Source organism: Puma concolor, chromosome B4, assembly GCF_028749965.1.
Source record: "Puma concolor isolate L17-30 chromosome B4, mPumCon1.1.hap2, whole genome shotgun sequence".
NCBI classification, from domain to species: Eukaryota; Metazoa; Chordata; class Mammalia; order Carnivora; family Felidae; genus Puma; species Puma concolor.
In genome coordinates this window covers 70,869,579-70,881,601 of record NC_141673.1, presented here as the reverse complement: position 1 = coordinate 70,881,601, position 12,023 = coordinate 70,869,579, and the positions used below count along the sequence as shown (strand labels likewise).

The 12,023-nt window shown below is 35.9% G+C and overlaps 1 protein-coding gene across 4 annotated transcripts in view; it reads right to left on the bottom strand.

Moving 5' to 3' along the window:
• NELL2 (neural EGFL like 2) overlaps positions 1 to 12,023 on the bottom strand; it is a 400,719-nt gene that overhangs the window by 84,635 nt on the left and 304,061 nt on the right. For all 4 annotated transcript variants that reach the window (XM_086713602.1, XM_025930858.2, XM_086713604.1 and 1 more), the window contains one exon: positions 10,055 to 10,150. In XM_086713602.1, coding sequence (XP_086569728.1) covers positions 10,055 to 10,150 — 96 coding nt within the window. The remainder of the gene's footprint in view (positions 1 to 10,054; positions 10,151 to 12,023) is intronic.

Genomic DNA, 12,023 nt, shown 5'->3' with positions numbered 1-12,023 from the left:
TAAAAAAAAAGTAGCCACATCCCCAGCTCCATTCCTAGTAAATTCCATAAAGTTGGTCCTCTTCCTATTGTTTCTTCCCATGTTCCACTCATTTTCACTGTGCCACCATGAATTTCCCCGCAATGTCTGCAGATTTATAAGTGACCAGAATTTTTTGCTCCAAAGAGCATCAACAAAATCATACTTATGTAACTTTCTTTCCAATTCCAGCAATACTGAGAACTGCATAACCTAAAAATCTTTCTATAAGCACATGGCTTAAAAATGTATCATATTAAATTCATAACTTAGCTCATTTAAAAAAATGGAAATTCCTATATAGCCCATGAGGAAGCTGAATACCAGATTTGGATTTTATGACTCACACAGTGACAGCAGAGAGGACTTGGTCCTATACAAGGTCCAAGACTTCAGCACAAAGCAGGATCCTTAAAGGGCTCCTCTTTAGTTTGAGTGTAGGATAGAAACACACACACAAATAAAACACACTCTAGCACAAGAGAATATGGGGAGACACTCTATTTTTGCCTATACTTGGCTGGGGAGAAAAAAATGTTTTCTTACAGAGTTTTAAAATTCAAATTTACATCACTAGTGTGGTATACCACTTGGCAAAGAAATCAATACAAATATCAGTTGTAATATTCCTGCCATACCTGCAAAATTTCTCTGGAGAGAAAAGACCTCAGGTTTCACAGGTAAATCTTCAATGAAGATAAGGTCAGACATCAAAAGTATAAAACACACTAGGAAATACTACATCATGGGCAAGAGTCAGCAAGCATAAGAATAGGCAGATTTAGAGCCCCTTCAACTGCAGATGGATAAAGATTACAATGTAATGTAAGCATGTTTAAAATTATTAAAGACTTAAAAGAAGGAATCAAAATCACAAGAAAAGAATAAGAACAAAGGGGAGAAGTACTAAAAATCTGAAAAAGAGAACTCCTAGAAATGAAAAGGGCAGGTATTGAACTAAAAAAAACTCAATGGATCAGCTAAACAAAGGATTAGACAAAGCTGAAGAGATAACTGATAGACTGGGGAATAGATATGAAGAAATCGCAAAGGGCACAGCACTGAGGGATAAAGAGATGGAAAATACCAAAGGAGGTAGAAGAAACTTAGAGAGAAAAGCATAACATCTATCCAATAGGAAAACCAGGAGAAAAGAATAAAAAGAATGAGAGAGAAACAATATTTGAGGAGATAAAGACTATATGTTTTCCAAAATGGATGAAAAAGATGACTCTTCCAATTCAATAATCTAAAGAATCCTTGAGCAAGATAAGTAAAAATAAATTCATCCCTAGGCTCAAAGCATTTAAACCACAAACCCCAAGGAAAGGGGGATCTTAAAAGCAAATAGAGCAAAAATTTTTTTCAAATGAATTACAGTCGAACTGACAGTAGACTTCTCAACAGAAACCTGAGGCTAGAAAAGCAATGGAATACTTCCTTCACAGTTCTTCTAGAGAGAACAATCTAGAAATCAACACCTAACTAACCTAAGAGTAAAAATGGCATAAAGCACATTTCAGACCAATACTGAGAGTTTGCCACTAACAGATCTACCACAAGAGAATACTAACATAGGTCCTTCAGGAAGGAAGAAACAACATACAGAAGAAAGAAATAGAATGCAAGAAACAAAAATAATTTGAGTATCATTAAACGTTGCATCCTTGATATATTCTGAATGAAAGAAGACTAAGACCCAGATATCATGTCTTTATCGCATTGTAATGTTTCTTCAGGATATCAAGTCTGTCCTCCCTATACCTGTAATCAATAAAAGTTCGTCAGCTTATCTAGGTAAAAAAATTAGAATTTTTAAATTTAGTTTACAGAACATTTCCAACATAGGGATGCCCAAAGGAAGAGAAAGATCTGGTCCTCAAGATATGCGTTCTTATTAGTAACCATAGAGTTACAAGTTAAAAGTCTGCTATTTGAATGACAGCAGGCTCCTATAAGATGTTTTCTTATTTGAATCATTCGGTCTAGGGAGGATGTAATGATAATATGAATCCCAAGATATATTGTTAAGGTGGGGGGAAGCAATGATTGGTAAAAGGGTACAAAGAAAATTTACTTTTCATTGTATGATCTTTGTCTTTTTAAATTGTATACCATATACATATGCTACTTGTTGAAAATATTAATGAAGTATGCAGTTATTTTTAGAATTATATCAAATAAAAATATAAAAATGACTGTCTCGAGTAAGAAAACATAAGGGGGGGAATGGCTTTTAGGAATTCAAGGACATAATATAATATAATAAATATATTCATAGGACACCATTGAAAAAATCATTAATATTTTTAAAGTGAAAGTGAAGATCTTTTCCAAATTCCGAAATAATTCCACTAGTCTTTTTTCTTGGAGACCTGCCCTCTAACAGCTTGAAAGCTATTTTTTCCCCTTACATAAACTCCATGATGTGTCCTCATTTCCAATGTTAATTAAGTAGGCCTTACAATAAAAGAGTCTGAACTATTTCCCCATCAGAATTGTTATCTATTATATATGACTGATACATGCAAAGAGTAAGATTTTTTCCAATTAACCTGAAGGACTTGGAAAAATGACTTTGAGATTTAACACTGAGAACTTTTAACTACTTTTTGAATATTACAAAGACTTAGATTTCCATAAAACATGAATTTTTAAGATTTGCATTAGAACTGAAAGCAATTTTAAGTAAAAGTAAAGAATGCAAATTGCTACATTAAAGATTTTACAGCATTAAAATGTAGTAAAACTACACTTAAAATTGGTTTATAAGTGAATCAGGAAAACTAGAATCATTTCTTTTTCTTAACCCTTACTTTATAATATCTCAGAGTATCTCCAGCTAACTCAAAGGAGTACAAAAGCTTCAAATATTTCTGTACATAAAATTTTACTCACAATGTACAATACAATCACATCAGACATCATTCATTACTTATCACTTTCCAGAATGATGCGGTATGCCTTACTTGCATTATTCAACTTAATTTCCAGAACAAACCCACAAGGCAGATATTATTATCATCCTTCATTTCATACATATGAAAATAAAGGCATAGAAAAATGAAGTAACATAGAAAAGGTCACACAGCTAGTCAACAGTAGAGCTAGGAATCACGCCGGTTATGTCTCTCTAACTTCAATTTTTATATTCTTGACCACTATGTTAAATGTTTCCAAGAAGACCAGGGCTTGGGATAATATTAATCAACTAAAGAGTTATTTAAAAAAAAATTAAGGATCACCTACATAAAAAGAAGGTATACCTTAAGTACTCAAGTTAAGTCATAAGCAGTGCATGGTCAAAAAGCCTACAGTGAGAGTTCTTTGGTTTCTTCTTCTTTTTCCTTTTTAAAATTTATGATATAAAAAAGTCACATTGAGACCTAAATCCCTAATTTATCCAAAGTCCATGAAAACACATTCATCCATCAAATTCAATACAATCACTTTATCATTAGATACCGAGTTTAAAGACCAGAAGCTTCTTAGCAAGTATGACTGGAGATTCTATCTTAGGGAAATTAACAGATCCCTCCATGGGTATGGATCCCACATTACACAAGACACTAAATGATTGGTTCTGTGTCTTGTCTCTTCCCTTGAGCAATTCAAATCTGAAAAAGTGATTTTAACAGACACTGTGAAGGATCAGAAGGTGAACTTCCTTCATCCCAGGTTTTCTTTATTACAATAAAGTTTATTTAATGATTTATATATGTAAAATTTGTATTTAGTTAGAGCGAAATACATTCAAAAGAATACTAAAAAAGATCATCCTTACTAGTAAAGCAAAGGTAGCTAAAGTTTTTCTTTCCTTATTAACTGTATTATCTCCAAATTTTTACTAAAATTCGCTTCTCCCACAAAAAAAGATATACGTTTTGGTTCTAGAATTTCACTCTGAGTCATTTTGGGGAAAAAAAGGTATGCTGTAACACAAATGTTTTGAATTTTCCCTTGCTTCTGATTTTCTTGTCTTTGCACGTAAAATGATATAAAATAATGTAAGCTTCTGAAAAATATGCCTTTAAAAGAAAGCTACATGATCATGAAACTAAATCAATATGTTCTGTTAATGGTGAAAAATGTGCTAATTTAACCATATCAGGAAATATAACACAATTTGACATTAATAATAAATGCTAACTGTACCTACTACTAGCAAAATAACTTTGTTAGTATAAATGAATTAAAGGATTTTTACTACCTACACTATAACAGTAATAATGTAGACTTTTAAAAATCAATCAGCCTCAATCAATATATAGTCAGCTTTGAAGTAAAGCAACATTCATATAAGCCTCATGCTTAATTTTTATCATTTTGAAACTACAGATATTAAAAAGCTACACAAACAGGAATGCAACTTGAGTTTATATTCATTTAAATACTCACTAAAAATAATTAAAATCCCATCTCATGTTTTGATCTGTGGCTAAGAAACCCATTATTTTACACACCGAAAAAAAGAGCCATTTATCACCAAAACGTCTGATCTCCTTTTCTTTGATATCACAGCATATCTTTTTTTAGCGTTGCCATTTGATACCAACTTTTTCCCAGTTATAAACGTTTTAATTTGATTTAAGTTGGCAGTTACTTATAGGAGACTCTCACATCTTTTAGAGTTATGCTTTAAATCATGACTGAAAGATTTATTTTCAGTACACTAAGACAGCTTTGCATATTAATCAGATCATCAGACACATGTTTGCTGAGGTTTAGTGATTGTGCAATAAATACAGTATGGCAATGAGAGAGTTGTTAAACCTCAGCACATAGGTTTCTAATACATTTTATTGAGTTATCCAAGAAATAATCACCCAGCTAAATCCAAGTTAAACACCTGATGGAATATTAGGATGTTTAATTAAAAATGAAGTTATGCTGTACATGTGGGTGATTTTACACAGTGGCTAAAAAAGAAGGCCATGAAAAATTAATTTTACTCAGAAGATATACATAACAGCCTCTTTGTGAAGTTGGTAAGTAGATTCAACGATTCCACTAAGATACACTGATGCAGAAATAGAATAAATAAATTAAGGGGAGGGGGTACAGGAGAGACCTCAATATAGTAACGAGGGTTGGTAAATGTCATGCATATTTAGACTGTCTTTCAAGAAACTAGTAAATCCTATTACTTCATGCTCAGCAATTCCATTGTGAGGGCTCAACAGAGGGCCACTGGGGCCAGGAAATCAGTCCCCTTTCTAAGCTATCAGGCAGTATCCAGCTCCAGCAGGCCAAAATTTAGGCCATTCCTACACTTGCAAATCTTGACAGTCCTGATGCTTTCTCTACCTTGGGAGAGAAAAACTGCCACAGTCTTCACCAATAAAGACAACAGAAATATTTGGCAGTTGCAGGGGTGGGCATAACAAAAAGCCCAGACCTCGTGAGAGATGATAGTAGGATAAATTCCTGAACATAGAGCATGGCATAAGAAGGATGGAAAGAAGAAGGAAGGAAGGAAGGAAGGAAGGAAGGAAGGAAGGAAGGAAGGAAGGAAGGAAGGAAGGAAGGGGAGAGGGAGGGAAGGAAGGAAGGAGCAGAGAAACACTAGACTAGGAGTCAGAAGACCTGAGTTCTAAATTGCACATCAGTATCTATAATGAAACAACTTATATAAGTTCCTTCACCCTTCTGTGCCTTAGTGACCTCATCTGCCATCTCAGACTTTAGGACCAGATGACCCTGAAGACCTCTTTAAACCAATGTTCAATAAAGTCCAGCTAATATGGATGCAAGCACATCTTTTACCTCCTCATTTAATTGACCACTCATTTATGTCTTTATTTATTCACCAATATTCATGGAGCACCTTGAATAATAAGGTGCAGGCCTTATACTATGTTTTGAAGATTCAAAAGTGAACAAGATACATGCTTTACGTCCATGAAAGTCAATGCCTGGGGCTGTAAATGAGGTGAGGAGACAGAGGGACAAGAGGGTGAAAGCTGGGTAGATAAGCAGAAGACAAATCTTGAAGGGCCATACAGGTCATGTTAAGAAATGTGAGGTCAACAGAGGATGCTAATGTGTTGGTTTTTTTTTTTTTCACTATGGAGTGATACGATCAGATGTGTGCTCAGATATTCTGTGAAGAATGGACTGGAGAGAGATAAACCTCAGAGCCCTAAACTACTGTACTACCAGAGAGAATGGAAAAAAAAAAAAAAAAGGATCCTAGTAAAGAGAATCAAAAGGACTTAATTAGATGTGAAGAACCAGGTTTCAGGAATAGAAGAAATAAGGCAAGAGTCATGAGATGATGGATTCAGTGTGGGGTCTCGAGATTAAAGGTCCCCAAAGAAACTCTGGAAGGTATTGGATATCTACATTTGTATCACCTTCTACAGAATCAAATAGCAGTTAGTTCTCTTTATGAATCATGGAAGATTCTCTCCTTAGTGGTTCATAACTATTTAGAAATTATAGAACCCATTTGCAATCTTTAAAAGCTCTGAATTCTTTCTGCAGAAAAATGTACACATGCACATATATTCAGGGAATTCATGGACCCCCAAAGTCCATCCATAGACTTGCAGGTGTCCGGGAATTCCAAGTTAAGGATCCCTACCAGAGGTGGAAAGAAGGCAGTGATTAAAGAAGGAAGTCACTCAGAGTTCTTCCAGCTGAGTAGATGAGACAATGTCGAAAATGGTTTGATTGTTCAGAGTAAATAGTATAGCAATGCCAGACAGCACCTAAGACAAAAGACTGGCCTAATGGTCACATACCAGTTTCATCTTCCTGGACATTCAGCTGAACTACATTTTCTCAACTCCTCAAGTCCATGTGATGAGTTCTTACCAATGGTATGTGAGAGGAACAGACATGTATGTTACTTCTAGTCTGAGGTAACAGTGAGTGTGTATTCTCCATGCTTTCACATCTATGGTCCCTCTTCTCTTTGGTGTTAGAGGCAGTGTGTTGGGCATACTTCATCAAATGGCAACAACCAGGGCCCCTAGCTTAAGCAGGCTCAATCCCAATGCTCCTCAGCTCTCCCCAACACCACATTTGACATATCAAACTGAGATGTGAGTGAGCACTTTTTGTATTAATCACTGAAATTTTGGGACGTGTACAGAAGCTGATGTTAGCAACCTTTAGTAATGAAGTAAATACCAATAATAACAATACTCATCATACATAAAGTCTATAGGTAATAAAAATAATTTTACACTATCTGCTTTAGTTTTTTTTTAATTTTTTTAATGTTTATTTATTTTTGAGACAGAGAGACAGAGCATGAACAGGGGAGGGGCAGAGAGAGAGGGAGACACAGAATCTGAAACGGGCTCCAGGCTCTGAGCTGTCAGCACAGAGACCGACGCGGGGCTCGAACTCACGGACCGTGAGATCATGACCTGAGCCGAAGTCGGACGCTTAACCGACTGAGCCACCCAGGTGCCCCTGCTTTAGTCTTCTTTATAGCAACTACTACCTGACAATATTTTACATATTTATTTATTTTCCTGTTTATAGTCCCTCTAACTCAACTAGATCATAATCTCCATGCAGATAGGACCTATGTTCACCGCTATATCCTGTTTCTAGATTCAGTGCTCAGCATATAAAAGATCCTAAATAAATGTTGAATAAATGGGTGAACAGATTATTTCATGTGGTTCTCCTCCAAAGTTATTTTTTAAATGACACAACTTCTATTTATAACTACATCAACAAAAATGGTGTAAGGTGTAAGGTGAGGGGTTAGGATATAACCTGGAGCAATAGCTGGGACAGATGCTTTGAAACAAGTGTTATCCTGACAATTTCTTAGATAGGAGGCAGGAATGTCTTGCTTCTCAAATAGTGAAATATGGTCTTGGGCCAAGAGGTGCTAGAAGGCAGAGATAAACCATGACCCACTGTCTTAGAGCACCAACTTAACTCAAGGGTAGTAGGTAAGTTAAATGTTTTCACGTGTTATGGAATAGAAATGAATGGATTTTTAGGAAAAAAACATAATTTTTGATGAAATTTTATTTACCCTTTTGGTGGGCCTTTTCAGGATGGCTCTGGATGAAGACATTCTCTCTCTTCTGTCATTAGAATTAATTAAGAAGAAATTTAAAAACCACATTGATATAGATAAAAAGCCTGGGTTTGCCAGTTAGAAAGACCTTTGTATTTTGTATTCAGCTGTTAACTCTATGGCCTTAGGAAAAAAATTAATCACTCTGAACCCAATATCTTTTTTTAAAAGGATATAATACCTATCTTGTAAGAGACTTGTGAAGAGTAAGGTGATGTATAGATAGTATAAGACACTGAGAAGTAATGTAACTTGCCCAAGGTCACATAACAAGTAAATGGTAGGACTAGATTTTGAACCCATATCTGTTTGTCCTTCTCAAAGCCCTTGGCTGTTATAGACAGCTACTTAGAGTAAGTCTGGGATTGTCTTCTTATAGACTGAAAGTTCAAAGATAATTAGAGAAAGCTAAATATTCTGTTGGGTTATATTTAACTCCCTAGTTTTAAATTTTACATTGCTCAGATCAATCTTATACCATTCCAGATTTTCACAATCTCACATGTAACCATTTTTTTTTTTCCCTAGTGGAAGAATGATACGCAGAATTGGCATGGCCATTATTCATCTCAGATTTTCTGGCACAGCCTTTATTTCAAAATCATACACCATTTCAATGCCATGAAAAAGCCAGTATTTCTGATCACAACTGCACCAGAAGCAGTACCAAATACTGTATTCAGGAAATATGGTCACCGCAGGTGTTGATATACAGGACGACCACAGTACCTGATGTGCTTGGGTGTACTGGTGGAGACTATGGGATAGAAACATTGTAGAATGACTGCACTAGAAGTGCCTGATTTTGATCTAGTAAATCCTATGATAGTTAATTACCAGAAATCTGCATATTTAACAAGTTAATAAGACTTATGGGTAAGTCACATGCTCACTAAATTTGGGAACTTCTGATTTAGGAAATAATCCCCTTATGAAAGAGTCCTACATATCAAAGATGGACACTATCCATTTTCTATTAGAGACCTTTTTAACCAAATAGTCATTGAAGTTTGAAGAACATCACTGAGAGGTACTTATAGAAAGAAACAATCTAGTGACGCAAGCCCTTCTGTGGGCATCCTTCTGTGCACAGTGGTAGGACCTATTCAGGAAACTTTTCACTTCCCAAATGGTCCAGAACATTTTCTGTCTCACATTCTTATCTGTCAGTGTCTTTATTAAAACAGACTCTGCAGGTTGAATGGAAGCAGGAATTGCACCATATCTATTGTAATGAGATTTATGGAAAGTAATGTAAGATAGTAACCACCAGTCACCGGAGGTAGCAGCTTTCTCTTAGGGAGAATAATGGGCATTCTGGGGTCATCTACCATTAGAACCCACTTACCCAAAGCAACAAAACTACTATTGATATGATTTTAGTTAAGAGCTAGTATTTTCACGGCATGTTTTAATATATATATTAAATAATGTTTAATATATATATTAGTTTCTAGTATTAGTATCCAGCAGACTGAGTTCAAAATGAACTTGGACTAGGAATAATTAAAAAGTAGGAAACTTTAAATACTTTTTAAATAAACAACAGTGAATGAATATTGAATGATTCAGGTAAAAACTTTTTTTAAAAAATTCTCAAATGTGCATGGAGGAGGTAGCATGTCCTAGGAAGTGTGTTGGCCATGAACTTGAATAATGTGCTTTAATATAGTCATACAGATCCCAGAAAAAATGGGCTCCAAATGAGTAAAATGAATTATGAAGTCATAAAATCCACACACCTTTCTATAAATGTTCAATATTCTTCTAGTTATAATAGCTGCAAAACCTCTATAGAACGACTTTGGGGAAACGCCCAGTGAATATGCATCACTGAAACTTCCCACGTCCTACCTCCTAGGACTTCCTTATTAATAGTTCCAAGCTTTGAGAGACACTTGAAACTTGAAACATTATTTTCCTCATGGGTTACTTTGTACATTGGCATAAAAACTCATTTTCTAGAAGATGGAATGATAGTCTTACCCGTTTCACAGCTGGGTCCGGTGAAGCCTTGCGGGCAGGCACACACATTAGCGGCGATACAAGCTCCTCCGTTCCTACAGCCGTCTTTGCAAAATGCTAGAAATAATTCAGATACATGACTTTCATACTTCAAAATTGAGTAGTTCAAGATACTTCAAGCCTAGCTTTTCTTCATTCCCTTGGAGATGTGGACATCAAATTATATATGGTATTATAACTTCAAATTCATATAATATCTTCCATGCAGGCAAGAAACTTCAACCCAATTTGTAAAACAGTACTCTTTTCAATGGTAAAGAAATATTTCACCTGTGAAACGACACACTAAACTTTCTTTTAACAAAAAGCAGTAATCTTACACAACAGGAAGCACATTAGAATTAGAGTTGCATCTCATTGTCAACCTGAAGAAAAAAAAAAAAGGCAGCTATCTTAGAGTTTTCTTAAGGAGAAAACCACCATCTAGAGAATGATAACGAAATAGGAAATGACTGACTCCTATGAAACTCTGGCCAAAGTGCCATAGTATTGGAGAAATGCCCCAGCTTTCACAAAATTTCTAAATCCAAGTGATGAACTGGCCAATGGTTAAGAATTTGCTGTAGTGGTCTTCAGGAAGAGTCTTAGTGTCCTCTACTGAGGACAGGTCAAGATCCAGGATCAGGGGCAAAGGCACTGCAAATCTTGCTGTGTTAGAGTAGGTTTGTGAGTGAGGGGAATTTGTCTGTGACTAGGAAAGGGAGCCAAAGTCCGAGCTATTGTAAGTGAGACCTTTTGAGATGTGCCGCCTGATTCAAAGAAGGTGAGAAAAACAAGATGGGTGAGACTGAGTACACTTAGATGCTTCCGTTTCCACCTCAGCTTATTCTTTGGCTCTGTGAATCTCAGGGACCATTCCCTGGTCTGTAATGGATGAGTTAGACCAGCTTTTTTCAGGCATTGGGATAAAAGCTTTCTCACAATTTTTCTGGCATGTGCTTCCTCTCATTAGTTAGGATGTACTTTCTTTGAGTGGTAAAATGTAGCAATCCAAGATTCTGCTGCTGAGTTAAAGGAAGGGACACAAAGAGGCCATTTAGCTTCTTTGGTCATAAGTCCTAGTCTGTCTTCATCCAAGGCAAAAAGAATACCTAGTCACCAAGGATTCGCAAAGAGATTAAGAATGTAAACCTCATAAATAATAAAGTGTACATCTCCTAGACCACATGTGTATCTTCTTTGGAGTAATGTTTAAGGACAGAGCACAGGACTCAATGATTCAGATCCTATGTCTACATTACTTATCTCTCAGCGTTTGACATTCCCAGTAGGGATACACACATGAACTGGAGAATCTGTATTCAGGCAGCCTGTTGACTGAACTTCTGGTAAAACTGTATAGATCCATGAAAGTTCTCCTTCCTTCAAAGATAAGAATTACCTATCTGGATCTGCTCATGATTACAAGAGTTCTTTATGCTATAAACATTTGTCACATTAATTAGGAGTCAGAGTGAAATAGAAATAAGAGTGAGAAGTTGGTCTCCCAGATGAAATATTAACTTCTCCCCACCAAGCTCTCAGAATATCTGGGTGCTCTGAGGAAGTCCTAGGCATTCAGTTACACTTGCAATGGACGTTAAACTTCTGGCTTTTCTCAGGATTTGTCTAGTATCTCTGAGAAAATCTTTGTGGGATTTAGACCTCAAAGTGAGTAGGCCTTGTTCACATTGCTCTAAATGAAACATTCCCATAGACTTTTATAAACCAGAGTAATCCTCTTGCCCATCGATATCTGCATCCAATGTATTCTTATAAACCAGGTCTTAAGATTCATGCTCATGGGACATGGTATTAACAACCATCCCTTGTTATTTCCTACCTCCCATATACACAGTGTCATAGAAAATTGATTTCAGCAAACTCTAGGACAATGGGCACGTGTGTTTGAGAAATGGGAAGTTTTGAAGCTTAAAATGTTTAAATTATA